Source organism: Hemiscyllium ocellatum, chromosome 4 (assembly GCF_020745735.1).
Source record: "Hemiscyllium ocellatum isolate sHemOce1 chromosome 4, sHemOce1.pat.X.cur, whole genome shotgun sequence".
NCBI classification, from domain to species: domain Eukaryota; kingdom Metazoa; phylum Chordata; class Chondrichthyes; order Orectolobiformes; family Hemiscylliidae; genus Hemiscyllium; species Hemiscyllium ocellatum.
This window is the reverse complement of record NC_083404.1, coordinates 127588422-127606855: the sequence shown is the minus strand read 5'-3', so window position 1 is coordinate 127606855 and position 18434 is coordinate 127588422. Positions and strand designations below refer to the sequence as shown.

Sequence of the window (18434 nt, the reverse complement as noted above, 5' to 3'; positions counted from 1 at the left end):
TCCTGATACCAAAAGATTGCTGATTAGATTATGTTGTGTAGGTGTGGATTATTGGGCAGTGTGTATGGTTGGCAGTATGCTTTTTTAGGAGGCAACATTCAAAATGCCTTTAATCACTTCGAGATAATCACATTTTTTACAATATTGTATATTGGTCCTCACTACTTGGTACTGAGCTCAGACTAGCTCTTCCTACTACCTTCCCAATATAAGTGCAGAGAACCTCCTGAGGAATGGTGATAACTTTCTTCCTTTCCATCTTGAGTACGAAGACTTAGGGGTCCACATCTGAAAACCTGAAGCTCTCTCTCTCTCTCTGGCTCCAGTTATTCCCTACCATTTGGAATGTTTTCCCATTAAGTTCCAATATCTGCTGCAACTGAAATGCAGCTTACCTTTAGGAAATGTAGATTGGTTTTTAGAAGTACAGCTAGCGTAATTGATGCTGACCCCACATTGTACATACAGTTTTGAAATAGTCTGTTTAATATTGAACTGGGTGTCACAATCATAGAATCATAATAAATAAGGGGAGTAGGAGGATATTCAACCAATCAATCAAGACTGCTCTGCCATTCCATGAGATCATGCCTGTTCTATTTGAAGCGTTAATTCCACTTTTCTGTCTGAAGATGAGAAGCCTGTAGAAGGCTTCTGTGTCATCTGCATCAGTCACATCAAGCACTGGAAAATCATATGTTGCAATTCACGTACCAAATGCCTGGCTTTAATAATTGTTTAGCCTAGAAATAATTACTTTTGTCCATATAAGAGTAATTATTAGGGTAGAATTTCTGTTGCATTTGCCATCACACGACATCACATCACATTGATGAAGGTAGAGCAATAGGCTTGAACTTTAGTAAAATCTTTGACAAGGTTCCACCTGACAGACTAATTAGTAAAGTTAGTTCATATGGGATTCAGAGTGAACTTGCCAATTGGTACGAAATACATTAATGGCAGGAGACAGAGAGCGATGATGAAAGATTAGATTAGATAACTTACAGTGTGGAAACCATAAGACATAGGAGTGGAAGTAAGGCCATTCGGCCCATCGAGTCCACTCCGCCATTCAATCATGGCTGATGGGCATTTCAACTCCACTTACCCGCATTCTCCCTTCAGGCCCTTCAGCCCAACAAGTTCACACCGACCCTCCGAAAAGCAACCCACCCAGACCCATTCCTCAACATTTACCCCTTCACCTAACACTACGGCCAATTCACCTAACCTGCACATTTTTGGACTGTAGGAGAAAACCAGAGCACCTGTAGAAAACCCACACTGACACGGGGAGAACATGCAAACTGCACACAGACAGTTGCCTGAGGTGGGAATTGAACCCAGGTCTCTGGCACTGTGAGGCAGCACTGCTAATCACTGTGCCACCATGCATGTGGGTTTCCTCTGGGTGCTCTGGTTTCCTTCCACAGGTTGTTTCTTGAACTGGAGGCTAGTGGTGTTCCACAGAGATCGGTGCTGAGTCCATTTTTGTTTGTTATTTATATAAATGATTTAGATTAGAATAAGAAAGCATGGTTAATAAGTTTGCGGAAACCACCAGAATGATACAGTGGACAGTAAAGAATATACCAAAGATTACAAAGAGATCTTGATCAACTGGATTAATGGGTGGGGAGTGGCTGATGGAGTTTGATTTGGATAAACGAGAGGTGTTGCATTTTGGTAAAACAAACAAAAGCAGAACTTGTGCAATTAAAAGTATTGCCTTTGGTAGTATTGTAGAACAGAGAGATCAAGGGGTTCAGGTACATAATTCTTTCAAGTTTGCATCACATGTAGATAGAGTGGTTAAGACGATATTTAGCACAATTGCCTTCATTGCTCAGACCTTTGAAAGTGGTGGATGCGGGTACAATTACAATATTTAAAAGACATTTGGATGGGTTCATGAATAGAAAAAAGTTTGTAGGGATATGGGCCAATGCAGGCAGGTGGGACTAAGTTTGTTTGGGATTATGGTCAGCATGGATTGGTTGGACCGAAAGGTCTGTTTCCATGCTGTATGATTCTATGACTCTATTTCTGAGATGAAGGGCACATTCAGAAGCAGCAGTATAGCAAGGAGATTAAGTAGACACTGTAGATGGCCAATGTATGCTCCATACCTTCAGTCAGGATAATGCATGACATCCTCATGTTCTTTGATAGTGTTGGGAGGCTACCTGACAGCAGAACCAGTGTAGCCAGAATACTCTTCTATATGGCACCATATCAATGTCTTCATCTGAATTCTCTGCAGTTCAACCCATCTGTAATCTGTCTCCTGATGAACCATCCTTTACCCCTAATTAAGCTGCAGCCCATTTGTGCCCATATGGCTCACCACATGAAAGGATCCCTACTGTATACTAGTCTCCATGCTGATGACTGTAAATGTTAGATCAATCGAGAGGGCCTCTTCAGCAATTTGTTTATTCTTTGTCTCACTTCATTGTTGTGATGCCTAGTTTGGGCTGGTGGCAGTTCTTGGGCTTGTGAAAGTAGGAATTCAGAGCTGATTGTTGAGAACAGAAGTACTGTTAAGATGAAAAGTACAAGCTGCATGACCGTATCAGCAGTGGCTTGCTCATCATGCCAGACAGCAGGATGAGGGTGCGCTGAAAGTTGAGAAAGAGTATAAACTACATCCCATTATCCTCAAAGTTTTCAGTGCTATTGGATATTACATGTTCTGTTGTAGTCAGCCCATGCTGCAGACAACACTCTCCTCTAGAGAATTCAGGAGATGCAAGGGTAACTTTGTTTACCTTCGGTACAGCAATAGAGCTTACGGAATGTCAGTACACTATTAGGAGATCTGCCTTCTATAACTATAGAGCTTGATAGAGAAAATTGAATAATCTGGAAAGCCAGTTAGTTAATGTGGCGTATGTCAGAAAGTGAAGGACTGTGGACACTGGAGTTAGAGAACACATACTGAAGTTAAACCAGTAGTATATTTTAGTTTGCAGTTTGTTTAGATGTCTCGCTGAGAAATGCTATACAAAGTTGCTAGTGACTGCACAGAAATTTGCTGACAGTTTGTTGATTTCAAAATAGAATCCTAACATAGAATCCCTATAGTGTGAAAACAGGTCATTCAGCCCAACATGTCCACACTGACCCTCCAAATTATATCCCACCTAGACCCATTTCCTTACCCTATTATCCTATATTTAGCCCTGACTAATGCATGCAACCCACACAATCCCTGAACACTAGTGGGCAACTTAGCATGGCCAATTCAGCTAATCTGCACATCTTTAGATTTTTGAGGAGGCTGGAGAATCTGGAAGAAACCCATGCAGACACGGGGAGAATGTGCAAACTCCACACAGGCTCGCCCGAGGTTGGAATCAAACCCGGGTCCCTGGTGCTGTGAGGCATCAGTGTTAACCAGTGAGATTTCAACTCTATTAGCCTGAATGTGGACATGGTAGAACTCTTTTCTGAGGTTGGATGATCCTAAGGATACTGGAATAAAAGGAGCTGAGTGATTTTCTAATGTCTTTAATAAAATAGAGTCATAGAGCATGTACAGCACAGAAATAGACACTTCGGTCCGACTCATCTATTCTGACCAGATTCCCTAAATTAATCTATTCCTATTTGCCTGCAATTGGCCAATATCTCTCTCAATCTTTCTTATTCATATACCCATCTAAATGCATTTTAGAAGCTGTAATAGTGCCAGCCTTCGCCATTTCTTCTGGCAGATCATTCCATTCTCGCACCACTCTCTGCGTGAAAAAGTTGCCCCTACTGTCCCTTTCAAAGCTTGCTCCTCTCACCTTCAACCTAAGCCCTCTAGTTTTGAACTTTCCCACCCCAGGGAAAAGACCTTGGCTATTCACCTTATCCATGCCCCTCTAAAAGGTCACCCCTCAGCCTCTGATCTCTAGGGAAATAACCCCAGCTTATTCAGCCTCTCCCTATAGCTCAAACCCTTCAACCCTGGCAATATTACTTGAAAATCTTTTCAGAACTCTTTCAAGTTTAACAACATCCTTCCTATAGCAGGGAGACCAGAACTACACACAGTATTTCAAAAGTGGTCTTACCAATGTCCAATACAACCGCAAAATGACCTTTCAACTCCTCTGCTCAATGCACTGACCAACAAAAGCAAGCATACCAAGCACCTTCTTCACTATCCTGCCTACCTGGGACTCCACTTCCAAGGAACTATGAACCTGTACTCCAAAGTCTCTTTGTTCAGCAATACTCCCCAGGACCTTACCATTAAATGTATAAGTCCTGCTCTGATTTGCCTTTCCAAAATGCAGCAACTCACACTTATCTAAATTAAACTCCATCTGCCACTCCTCGGCCCATTGGACCATCTGATCAAAGTCCTGTTATATTCTGAGGTAAGTTTCTTTGCTGTCCACTACACTGACAATTTTGGTGTCATCTGCAAACTGACTAACCGTACTTCCTATATTCACATCTTCGAAATATTTTTGTCTCATTTAATATAGTTCATTATTTTTGTTTAATTAATGTTTCAGTAAAGCAGTCTCACGTGAATGTGTTTAGAAATTGATCTCTACAGCTGAGAATCAAACTTTGGACCTAACATGATGTGTTTCACTTTGGAATTTGATTTTTCTAGAATTAGTATCAGCTGGGATTAGAGCAGCAGTGTAAGACTTTAGTGATGTATTGGGCATGGTATATCATGCAAAGATTGATTAATTTTGACCAGCCCATGATATATCATTAGATTTCTTGTAGCATTGCTGCAGAAACTCAAGTTCAGGTTCCAAGAGTTGACACTCCTGTTTATCTACTGCTACCCACTTTTGACTGTGGACCTTGAGGGTCTCTTAGTCCCCAAGGAACTGTAGCATCTCTCCAAACCTCAACATTAATACCTCCAGTACAGCCTAAGAAGAGATGTTGGATCAGTCAAGATTATATTCACAGGATTTTAGAAGAATGAAGGGAGCTCTTATAGAAAGCAATTAAATTCTAACAGGACTGGACAGGTTAAATGCAGGAAGGATGTTTTCAGTGATCAGGAATCCATAACCATTTGCCACAGTTTAAGGAAACGAGCTAGGCCATTTAGGACGAAGATGAGAAGAAATATATTCATCCAGAGAGTTTTGAGCCGAAGGAATTCTCTGCCACAGAAAGCGGTTGAGGCCAAAACATTGTATTTTTCAAGAAGCAGTTACAAATGGTTCTCTGGGCTAAAGGAATCAAAGGATATGGGGAGAAAGAAGGAACAGGGTACTGTGTTGAATGATCAAACATGATCATATCGAATGCTGGAGCAGGCTTGAAGGGCTGAATGACCAACTATTGGTCCTGATTTGCTATGTTGCCTGCAGTCATCTCTGTGCCCCTGTTTTCAATTTGTCATTATTTAAGTGATAGCAATGTTCTTTCTGTGTAGATTCCCATTAAGAGGGATGGGATTGGTCCTATTGTGTAGTTTGTGAACTGTGCTATTAGGGTGTCATGCTGCGCACAGAGACAATCAGCAATGTGGGACTTTTTGTCTAAATGGTATAACCACTTACATGACATGGATGTACTAAATGTGGTGTCTCCCAGCTCAGTTCATCCATGCATGTGAACATTAAAACCCACAAACCCATGCCTCAAAATTAGGGTAACCCAATATATAACTCTTTCTCTTTATTCAAATAAAATTGCCTCATACCTCATTTTGAAATTCAAAAAATGTAGTTCATAAAGATAATCCATTCTTAATCAAAATTTAATTTTTCCACACTTATTCATTGCAAATTGATCCTGCATAGTTGATTGATTATCATCTTATGTGTTACTTGACTGTAGGGAAATGTTCCGTGTCGTGACAGTATCCATAATTATTACAAGCACCAGATGAAGATGCACAATTCACGTGAGTCAGGACTGGATAGAAATGATGATGGTGCCAGATGTGCTGCTTTAACTATCCGTGAAGGAAACCAGGAAGTCGGTGCTGAGAGAATGGACAGCACGGATTCTATAGTTTCTCGTGATAGTCTGTCCAGGTAGTTGCTTCAGAAATATCTGTTTCTATCATTTTACTTTTTTTGTCCTAACAAAAAAAATGTAAGTTGATTCAATTGACACTGACCAGATTTTGAGGATGTTAAGTGAAGCCAAAGTATACCTAGACCTGGCATGCAGTTACAAGATGCTTAAATTCTATGATGCGTTTAAGCAATCATGCAGATCTTAAACTGGCCTAACTGTCCTTTAATAAAGTTTAAATGTTCAAATGTTGAACAATTTGGAACATTGGGAATGACCTTTTGGTCTCATTGATGGTGAGCTTAGAGGTAGGAATTGGATGAGATGATGGCATACTTGAACCGCTCTGCCTTATCACCTAAACCAGAATTGAGTTGAAGGAGGAAGGCTATGTTCATGCTTCTTCCAACTGAGGTCCTTAATGGCCACTGAAGTGTTGCATCCTGCGGCTCCTGTTCTTTTCTCAGTTGCAGTCTATTGCCAATTAACTGTGAATAGCTTTTCACCAGGGTCTGAGTAGGGGAGGGGGTTGGTAAGGGGTGCAGAGGTGGGGGGTGCCCCTTGATCAGATCAATTGCCTTGTTAAGAGAGTCTAGATTAGGAAAGGGAGGGGGTGCCTGTGAGAGCCTCACCAGTCCACACTGACTACGCCCTCACACCCTTCTCACACAAATGTCTATCATAAAAAATACCTCCCCATCTACCTGTGGCCTGGTTTGATCCATGATCCTGAAACTTAGTGTTTTATCGGCAGCCGCTTATGCCTCCCTTTGGCGCTGCTGAACACAAGAGTTGCAGGCCGCTGCTGAGCATAAGAGCCCAATCAGGGGCCAGCAAGACTTCCACCCAGGGTCTTGATTCAAGGCCAAGGCCAATCAATGGCCACGCCGATGCCTGATTGACTTGTGGCTCAGCAGTCCTTCCCCAAAAAAGGCAGTATAGATATCTCTTTACCTGGTAAGTGAGACCCTCAATATCTCAATAAGATTCCACCCACTTTAAATATTGCATTTTAATCAGATGGTGTGTAATTGTTTCACGAGCTTGTGCAAAAGCTTTCAACTCTGTACAACAGTAGTAGAAGGCTGTCAAAATAGTGCAGTATATCTCAAAAGTTAACTGAGCTCAGATACATAACATGCATTTTTAGTTCCAAAAAAATCTTTATTCGTTTTATAGTTTCTCAATGGTCTTCAGACTACTTTTTTTGCTAACAACATATGTTCGGTGCATGGTTTGTAGGAGTTCATATTTCAGGGTTTAAAGCCTCAAGCCTTGTTATCAGTCAACCAGTAAGTCATGGACAATAGCAGATAGTTTACCAGTGCTGAGGCCCTTTTGGAGTACCGTGTTCAATTCTGGTCTACCTAATATACATCTTCTTAAACATGAAAGGGTTCACAAAAGGTGTTGCCGGGTTTGGAGGCTTTAAGCTATAGGGTGAAGCTGAATAGGCTAGAGCTTTTCTCCATGGAGCATTTGAGGATGACTGGTGGCCTTATAGTGTTTTATAAAATAAAGAAGAGCATGGCTAGAGTGAATAGCCAAGGTCTTTTTCCCAGGAAAGATTTAAAAAGGACCTGCACAGCAATTTCACACCGAAGTGGTGTGTATATGGAATGAACTACCAGAGGAAATGGTAGAGGTGGGTACAATTATAACATTTAAAAGGCATCCAGATGGTATATGGATAGGAAGAGTTTAGAAGGATATTGGCCGAATGCTGGCAAATGGGACTAAATCAGTTTAGGATAGTTTGTTGGCGGGAACGAGTTGGACCAAAAGGTCTGTTTCTGTCCTGTATGACTCAATGATTGGAAGATCAATTGCAGCTATTTCAGCAGCAATCCTCAATTAACTGAGAAAAAGGGATTGGGAAATGGAAATGCTTGAGTTGGACAGGGATTGACAGGGATGTAGAAGTGGCTTGGTATTCCTGGGTGCTACCAATTCAGGCATGTTTGCCTCAGAACAAACAAGTGTTGTCGTGGGGGCTGTAATGCAAAAAACCCTGAAACCTATTTTGGATATGTCCATAACATGTACACATATAAACCATGAGTGGTATTGCATAATTAAGTATATGGACTGTTGTTAATTCTGAGCCAAAAAGCTGTGACCCAGTATGGGGTCTTTTTCCATGAACAGCAATAGATCATTAGAATTTGACTAATAAAATCAAAGAAAGATCTGTGGATGCTGGAAAACTGACACAAAGACAGAAACTGTTGAAGAAACTCAACAGGTCTGGCAGCATCTGTGGAGAGAAAATCAATGATAAGTATTTTGAGTCTAGTGGCCCTTCATCAGAATTAGAATTTGAAGTTATGCTTAGTCATTTAGACTAACTAGTAATTCTAATTTACAATAACAATGACCATTTCAGAAGTTCGTTAAGAGTCAACTACATTGCTATGGGTGTAGGCTTGCAGGTAATTGAGATATGGCAAACTTCCTTCCCTAAAGAATATTAGTGAACCCATTAAGTTCTGACAACAATTGTTGCAGGTTTCATGGTCATCATGAAGTAACATGAGCTATTTAATTCCAAGATGCCATGGTGGGATTTTATCTTATGTTCCAAAATCATTAGCTTGGGGACTCTGACTAACTACTCATAACTATGTCACTGCCTCCTGATTGAGGGCAAATAAAACTATAAAATGCCTAAAACAATAGTTGCAATTGTTCTGAATGTCTCAGCCTATAGATGTGGGCAATTCACATTCTTGAAAATTCCTCGGTGTGGATCAAGCCATAACTTTAAGAAGAGAGTTCTAGGATTTTGGTCCAACAAGAATAAGAGAACACAACGTTTTTTTCAAGTCAGAACAGTATTGACTTGGAGATGAATTCAATTGATACTGTTCCCATGCATGTGCTGTCTTTGTCCTTCTAAATGTTACAAATAGTTGTAACATTTGCTAACTTGTCAAATAAGGATGTTGTGTCAAGGAAATTCATGTCAGTGAAAATCTAATGTGACAATGGAAGCAAAAGAAATCCACAGTGAAGACCAAATCCCCCAAGACCAAATGAGTCAAGGAAACACTGCTTATACATTTGCCTGATTCTGAGAGGCATGTATCAAAATGAGATCTTGAAAAATTTCAGAATAATTACATCGTTAACAAAAATAAAATGGGTGTGGCACGGTAACTCAATGGTTAGCCCTGCTACCTGACAGTGCCAAGGGTTAGTTTGCACATTCTCCCCATGACTGCATGGTTTCCTTTGAGTGCTCCACTTTTCTCTCACAATCGAAAAATGTACAGGTTAGGTGGTTTGGCCATGCTAAATTGCCTATCGTGTCCAGGGATGTGTAAGTTAGGTGGATTAGCCATGGGAAATGCAGTGTTACAAGGATAGGATAAGGGGGTGAATCTGGGTGGGATGCTCTTCAGACATTCAGTGTGGACTTGTTGGGCCGAATGGTTTGTTTCCACGCTGTAGGGATTCTATGAAAATAACTCATTCTATGAAAAGGATTCTGTATCAAGTCAGCCAAATCAAACCCTGAGTTCAGCAAAGAATTCAGACTAACAGATACTTGTTTGCTTTACGGAACACACAGTCTAGTGTTGTCACAGAAATCTTAGATTTCTCAGAAACTATAAAACAGCATGATTGCAAAAGGACCAGTTTCCAGTGATTCAACATCATTTTGTGGAAAAAATACGAGCACTTATTTTGTAAATTCAGCAGAGTTGATGAAATCCACATGCATTTTAATATGTCCAACATCTAAACTATCTAGTTCAAAGGTTAAAAGATAGTTCTAGTGTTCTTATATATATATAGAATATATTGCAGTCATCTGCTCCAACTGATACAAGATTTGGTCACTTTCCCAGGAGGACTGTGATCTTATTTTCAGAGAAAACTCTTCACAAAAGTAACCAACACCCATATGCCACCATACACACAAAAGGTTGGGTAAAAGTAAGGCCATCAGAGAAGCTCGGATGAACTTTTTTTAGAATACTCAGTTGAGAAGCAATTTTTTTTTTTCAGATCGGTTGGTGCCATTTTGAGTTTAGAAACAATCTTAGTTTGACTCAGAGAAGAAGAATTCAGAGCAAGTTAGGGAATAAGCTACCTCAGCAAAAGTTTATTAAACTTCCTTATCAATTGGGTTTGGTTAGAAATCTGCAGGTTATTTAAAACTGAGAAAGATTAGACTGTCAGACTTGTGAAGAATTTATGTCAGCAGTTTTGTATAGGACTCATCAACCTATCTCCACATCTACTATTATGACACAGAAACACAAATCCACATCAAATCATACAGTCATAGAGATCTAAAGCAGAGAGACATGCCTTTTGGTCTATTACAACCCTACTAGTCAAAAACAACTACCTAACTATTCTAATCCCATTTTCCAGCACTTGGCCCAAAGCTTTTATGCCTTGGCATCACAAGTAACCATCCAAATACTTCTGAAATGTTATGAAGGTTTCTGCCTCTACCACCTTTACAGGTAATGAGTTCCAGATTCCCACCACCCCCTAGTGAAAAAGATTTTCCTCATGTTATTTCTAAACCTTCTTCCCTTACCTTAAACCAATGCCCCCTGATTAGTGACGCTTCCATCAAGGGGAAAGGCTTTTTACTGTCTATCTTATATATGACCCTTGTAATTTTATACATCTTAATCATGACCCCTCTCAATCTCCTCTCATCTAAGGAATAGGATCCCAGTCTGTCCAATCTCTCTTCATAACTGAAACTCTCCAGCACAGGCAGTCTCTTGGTAAATCTCCTCTGCTCCCTTTCCAGGCGCATCCCTCTTATAATGTTGTTTCCACAATGGCACACAAAACACTAGGTGTAGCCTACCAGCATTTTATACCGTTCCAGCAAAAGCTACCTGCTCTTAAACTCTAGGCCTCAGCTAATAAAGGCAAACATACTACATACCTTCTTAATCACTTTATTCTGCTAACCCCTTACCTCAGTGGACCACTGTACATGTGGTCCCTCTGATCCTCAGTACTTCCCAGGTTCTACCATTCATCATATGTACTCCCTCGCTTTGTCTGTACTACCCAAGAGCATCACTTCACATTTATCTGGGTTTAATTCCCTTTAGATCCTCAGATAACACCTCCCAAACTCACAACTACTTCCATCTAGGAGGACAAGAGCAGCAGATAAATGGGAACACCACCATCTTCAGGTTTCCCTCCAAGCCACTCACCATTCTGGCTTGGAAATACATTGCTGTTCCTCCTCATTTGCTGGATCAAAATCCCAGAATTCCCTCCCTAGTGTCATTGTAAGTAAACCCACAGTAGGTAAACTGGAGCGGTTCAAGAAGGCAGCTCACCACCACTTTCTCAACGGCAACTAGGAGTGGGCAATAAATGCTGGCCAGTCTGTGATGCTCACATTCCACAAAATGGATAAATAAAAAAAATTAATTGATCAGTCCATCTGAAGAGCTCTGTATATCCTTCTGTAATCTCAGACTATCCTCCTCAGTATTTACCAATCCATTATTTTTGGATAATTTGAAAACTTACTGATTAACACTCTTATATTCAAGCCTAAATCGTTTATATAAACCACAAACAGCAAGAGTCTCACTATGGATCCCTGTGGAACCTCACCGGACAGTTAGAAAAACACCCCTTGACCATTACCTTCTGCTTCCCACCCTTGGTCAATTGTGGATCTAATTTTCCAAATTTTCATGGATACCATGGACTCTTGTCTTTCCTATCAGTTTCCTGTGTAAGACATATCCAAAGCCTTGCCAAAGTCCAAATAGACTACCTCAAAAGCATTGCCCTCATCTACACACCTATTCACCTCTTCCAAAAATTCAAGCAAGTTTGTCAGGCATGATTTACCCTTAACAAAACCATGCTGGCTGTTCTTGATTAATCCCTGCCTTTCCAATTGCTGCTTATGTTCTGTCCCTCAGAATTGCTTCCAATAGTTTCCCCACCAATAAGGTGGCTGATTGTGCCACCCTGTGACATCATCGTTCATGTCCCTGTGTTCACAACATAGTAAAATTGAAATATTCAATAACCCTCACAATTGACCCCAATGGTTCCTAACTAGACGTTTTGAAAAACCGGAACAGATTTTGTGAATAACTGATACCAAGCCCCAGGTTTATAGGTCAAACAAAAGTATTAAGAATTTCTTAACAACACAGTAACTTTAACAGGGCAAAGTTAAACAATGAGGTAATCTATTTAATTTTTAAGATTTAAACTCAAACCTTTTTAATTCTAGCCCCCACTCTCTCACAAAGACAGACAGACAAACAGCTATAGTTAAGGGATAAATCAAAAGGGAAAAATAGATGTGATGTAACTAACTGACTTGAGCAATCCTCACGATTCAGCATATGGAATTATATACTGCCTGTTTTCTGAAAACACTGTTGCATGGATAATTTCCAGTAGGTTCTGAGGAATAATAATTTAATTCTTATAACTGAGATTCTTCGAAGTGAATTTTCAATAGTTTGATAATGAGAGGACAACCAGTAGCAACCAAACTCCTATCTTGTAGCTGACCTAAACCATCTGACCTAAACAGAGTTCAAAACCCTAGTTCAAACTTTGATCTGTCTCTACCAGGCTAACTGCCTCTCCATGAGATAGCAGTTCAAATTCAGCATCTGCCATCTGTTTAGGTCTCTTTGGAGTCAAAGCATCTATAGAACACTTTTTAGCAAGATACAAGTTGTAATAAACTTTCAAACCTGGCCTCAAAAATACAAATAACAGCTTGTTTGTTCTTTTTTATAAACACAAGCTGTTGTATGCAGTCCAAAAGTTACCTTTCAAAAATGTGCAGATGAGACAAAAAATGGTGGAATGGTAAATAGTGAGGAGGACAGCCTTAAATTACAAGAAGTCTATACAGACTTCTAAGCTGAAAGTTCACAGCTCCAAACCAAAACTTGATTTGAAAAGAAATGAAAACTCAATGAGGGTTCTCACACTACAACAAGGAAACTGCCACAAGTCAGCTAATTGGAAATGTAAGAGTTGAAATATAAAATGTAACTTTTCAGGACTTGAGACTCCATAATGGATAGTGATGGGAAGCAGGTTGAAACTTTGTTTTAATGGGAATTGGGAGCATCATTCTTACGACTAAATATATTTAGGTAGCTTGGTTTGTTAACTATCACTTATGAAGTCTGCACAGTTCTTAGAGTGAAAATAAATATTTCCTATGCATGTTATATTGATGAGAATAGAAAATTATTTTGTTTCCAAGCATGGATTTGCTGTTTGCTTACATAATCAAAGCTGAAATGATTTACAAACAACCATCAGGTTTGCTATTGTTGCTAAATTCATAGGCCATTCTGCGACACATTGGGCATGATTTCTGTCTCTGAGAAGACAGTAATAGTGCTGAGCTAATTGTGCAAAAGTTCAAAAATTAATTTTTTTATTGTTCATTCATGGGATGAGAAGCATTTAATATCCATCCTTTGATGCCCCCCGAGAAGGCAGTGGGGAGTGGAACAGCTTCAGTTTGTTCAAAAGTGGCTTCCAGAATCAATGATACTAAAAGAACAGCAATATATTTTAAAGTCAGGATGGTGAGTGGCTTGGAGGAGAACTTGCAAGTGATGTTGTTCCCCTACGTCTGTCCCCTACCATTGTCTTTTTAGTTATGAAGTTTTACATTGCAGAAATAGGTGCTTATCTACTGTGATCTAATTTTCCATCAGTTGGCCTGTATGCTGAGGCATTTTAAATACTTCTTAAATAGTTTTGAGTGTTCCTGACTCTATCACCCTTTCAGGTAGTGAGTTTCAAACACCATAAATCTATGCCCCTGGTTATTCACACCTCTACTAAGGGAAAATGTTTCTTCCTATTTACCATATCTATGACCCTCACAATACACTCAATGACATCATCTCTCAGACTCCTCTTCATGAAGGAAAACAACCCCAACCTTCTTTTGGCTGAAACGTTCTAGCCAAAGCAACTTCCTGGTGAAGTTCCTCTGTACCTTCTCTGCTGCAATCACAGCCTCCCTATAGTGCACAATCAAAACTGTAAACGTACTTTAGCTGTAACCTAACTAACATTTTATACAACTTAACTATCGTATCTACCTTTCCTAATGCCTTCAACATTCATAGAGTCATAGATAGGTCCTGCATGGAAACAGACCCTTCAGTCCAACCCGTCCATGCTGACCAGATATCCCAACCCAATCTAGACCCACCTGCCAGCACCCGGCCCGTATCCCTCCAAACCCTTCTTACATATATACCCATCCAAATGTCTTTTAAATGTTGCAATTATGCCAGCCTCCACCACTTCCTCTGGCAGCTCACTCCATACACGTACCACTCTCTGTGTGAAAAGGTTGCCCTTAGGTCTCTTTTATATCTTTCCCCTCTCACCCTAAACCTATGCCCTCGAGTTCTGGACTCCCTGACCCTAGGGAAAAGACTTTGTCTATTTATCCTATACATGCCCCTCAATTTTGTAAAGCTCTATAAGGTCACCCTTCAACCTCCAATGCTCCAGGGAAAACAGCCCCAGCCTGTTCAGCGTCTCCAGTTGGCTCAAATCCTCCAACCCTGGCAACATCCTTGTAAATCTTTTCTAAACCCTTTCAAGTTTCACAACATCTTTCCAATAGGAAGGAAACCAGAATTGTACACAATATTCCAACAGTGGCCTAACCAATGTCCTGTACATCCACAACATGACATTCCAACAACTGCACTCAATACTCTGACCAAGAAAAGAAAGCATACCAAATGCCTTCTTCACTATCTTATCTACCTGTGACTCCAATTTCAAGGAGCTATGAACTTGCACTCCAAGGTCTCTTTGTTCAGCAGTACTCCTTAGGATCTTACCATTAAGTGTACAAGTCCTGTTAAGATTTGCTTTCCAAAAATGCAGCACCTCGCATTTATCTAAATTAAACTCCATCTGCCACTTCTCAGCCTTTTGGCCCATCTGGTCAATATCCTGTTGTAATCTGAGGTAACCTTCTTCGCTGTCCACTACACCTCCAAATTTGGTGTCATCTGCAAACTTATTAACTGTACCTCTTATGCTCGCATCCAAATCATTTATATAAGTGACAAAAAGTAGTGGACCCAGCTCCGATCCTTGTGGCACTCCACTGGTCACAGGCCTCCAATCTGAAAAACAACCCTCCACCACCACCTTTGAGCCAGTTCTGTATCCACATGGCTGGTTTTCCCTGTATTCCATGAGATCTAACCTTGCTAACCAGTCTCCCATCGGGAACCTTGTCAAATGCCTTACTGAAGTCCATATAGATCACATCTACCATTCTGCCCTCATCAATCCTCTTAGTTACTTCTTCAAAGAATTCAATCAGGTTTGTGAGACATGATTTACCACGCACAAAGCCATGTTGACTATCCCTAATTAGTCCTTGCCTTTCCAAATACATGTACATCCTGTCCCTCCAACATCTTGCCCACCACCAAGGTCAGGCTCACTGGTTTATTGTTCCCTGGCTTGTCCTTACCACCCTTCTTAAACAGTGGCACCACGTTAGCCAACCTCCAGTCTTCAGGCACCTCACCTGTGACTATCGATGATACAAATATCTCAGCAAGAGGCCCAGCAATCACTTGCCTAGTTTCCCACAGAATTCTAGAGTACACCTGATCAGGTCCTGGGTATTTATCCACTTTTATGCGTTTCAAGACATCCAGCACTTCCTCCTCTGTAATATGGACATTTTGCAAGGTGTTACCATCTATTTCCCTACATTATATACCTTTCATATCCTTTTCCACAGTAAATACTGATGCAAAACACTCGTTTAGTATCTCCCCCATTTCCTGCGGCTCCACACAAAGGCCACCTTGCTGATCTTTGAGAGGCCCTATTCTCTCCCTAGTTACCCTTTTGTCCTTAATGTATTTGTGAAAACCCTTTGGTTTTTCCTTCATTGTATTTGCCAAAGCAAATTCATGCCCCATTTTGCCCTCCTGATTTCCCACTTAAGTATACTCCTACTGCCTTTATACTCTTCTAAGGATTCACTCGATCTATCCTGTCTGTATCTTACATATGCGTCCTTCTTTTTCTTAACCAAATCCTCAATTTAGACAGGATAGATCGAGTGAATCCTTAGAACAGTATAAAGGCAGTAGGAGTACACTTAAGAGGGAAATCAGGAGAGCAAAAAGGGGCATGAAGTTGCTTTGACAAATACAATTAAGGAAAAACCAAAGGGTTTTCACAAATACATTAAGGACAAAAGGGTAACTAGGGAGAGAATAGGGCCTCTCAAAGATCAGCAAGGCGGCCTTTGTGTGGAGCCGCAGGAAATGGGGGAGATACTAAACGAGTGTTTTGCATCAGTATTTACTGTGGAAAAGGATATGAAAGGTATATAATGTAGGGAAATAGATGGTAACACCTTGCAAAATGTCCATATTACAGAGGAGGAAGTGCTGGATGTCTTGAAACGCATAAAAGTGGATAAGTACCCAGGACCTGATCAGGTGTACTCTAGAACTCTGTGGGAAACTAGGCAAGTGATTGCTGGGCCTCTTGCTGAGATATTTGTATCATCGATAGTCACAGGTGAGGTGCCTGAAGACTGGAGGTTGGCTAATGTGGTGCCACTGTTTAAGAAGGGTGGTAAGGACAAGCCAGGGAACAATAAACCAGTGAGCCTGACCTTGGTGGTGGGCAAGTTGTTGGAGGGACAGGATGTACATTTATTTGGAAAGGCAAGGACTGATTAGGGATAGTCAACATGGCTTTGTGCATGGTAAATCATGTCTCACAACCATTCCTGAAGAAGGGCTTGCCCGAAATGTCGAATCTCCTGCTCCTTGGATGCTGCCTGACCTGCTGCGCTTTTCCAGCAACACATTTTCAACACAAACCTCAATTTCTTTAGTCATCCAGCATTCTCTATACCTACCAGCCTTTTCTTTCACCTTAACAGGAATATACTTTCACTGGATTCTCATTATCTCATTCCTGAAGGCTTCCCATTTTCCAGCTGTCCCTTTACCTGCGAATATCTGCCCCCAAACAGCTTTTGAAAGTTCTTGCCTAATACTGTCAAAATTAGCCTTTCTCCAATTTCGAACCTCAACTTATATATCTTGTCTATCCTTTTCCATCACAATTTTAAATCTAATAGAATTATGGTCGCTGACCCCAAAGTGCTCCCCCACTGACACCTCAGCCACCTGCCCTGCCTTATTTCCCAAGGGTAGGTCAAGTTTTGCACCTTCTCTGGTAGGTACATCTACATACTGAATCAGCACATTTTCTTGTACATCCTTGACAAATTCCTCTCCATCTAAACCTTAACACTATGGCAGTCCCAGTCTATGTTTGGAAAGTTAAAATCCATAACCAACCTATTATTCTTATAGATAGCTGAGATTGCCTTACAAGTTTGTTTCTCAATTTCCCTCTGACTATTAGGGGGTCTATAATACAATCCCAATAAGATGATCATCCCTTTCTTATTTCTCAGTTCCACCCAAATAACTTCCCTCGATGTATTTCTGGGAATATCCTCCCTCAGCACAGCTGTATTGCTATCCCTTATCAAAATCGTCATTCCCCTTTCTCTCTTGCCTCCCTTTCTATCCTTGCTTTACCATTTGTATCCTGGAACATTAAGCTGCCAGTCCTGCCCATCCCTGAGCCATGTCATAGATATGATCTCTTTGATCCTCTATATTTCCTAAGGTCCTACAATTCATTGTGTATTTCTTTGCCATGTTATTGTCCTCCCAACGTACCTCACCTTGCACTTTTCAGGTTAAATTCCATTTGCCATTCTTCAGCCCATCTGACCAGTCTGTCTATTTGTCCCATAATCTAAAACTTGCTTCCTTATTAGTTATGGCAGCACCAATTTTCATTTCACTTGTGAATTTAAACATCGCATCTCCTTTCCTAGAACATCAATACATATTGCAAACAGCAATATGTTATTGAGTGTAGGTTTCTAGTCACAAAAACAACATTTGACCATCACCCTCTGTCTCTTGATATGAAGCCACTTTTGAATCAAATTTGCCAAATTGTCCTGGATCCCACTCACTTCTGTCTTCTTGACCAGTTTCCCATGTGACACTACATCAACTGCACAAGCCTCATGTGCCCACAAATTGAACCAAAATCTCCTGTTAACAAAGCAATGTTGATTGTCCTTAATTAATCCTTGTCTTTCTAAGTGGAGATGTATTTTATTCCTCAAAATAATTTCCATGGTTGTTGCACCACTGATGTTAGATTTACTTGTCTGTAGATTTGTGGTTCATACTAATAACATTTTTGAATCATTAGCTGTTCCCAGTCCTCTTACACCTCTCTTGTGTGCAGACAAGATTCGAAAATTAATGGCAGACTCACTGTATTCTTCCGCCTTGCCTCTCTCAGCAGTCTAGGATACAATCATCATGGCC

General features: G+C 40.6%; 1 protein-coding gene across 1 annotated transcript in view; it reads left to right on the top strand.

Moving 5' to 3' along the window:
• LOC132815248 (piezo-type mechanosensitive ion channel component 2-like) overlaps positions 1–18434 on the top strand; it is a 467530-nt gene that overhangs the window by 370928 nt on the left and 78168 nt on the right. The window contains exon 34 of the mRNA XM_060824063.1: positions 5818–6017. Within this exon, the coding sequence (XP_060680046.1) occupies positions 5818–6017 (200 nt within the window). The remainder of the gene's footprint in view (positions 1–5817; positions 6018–18434) is intronic.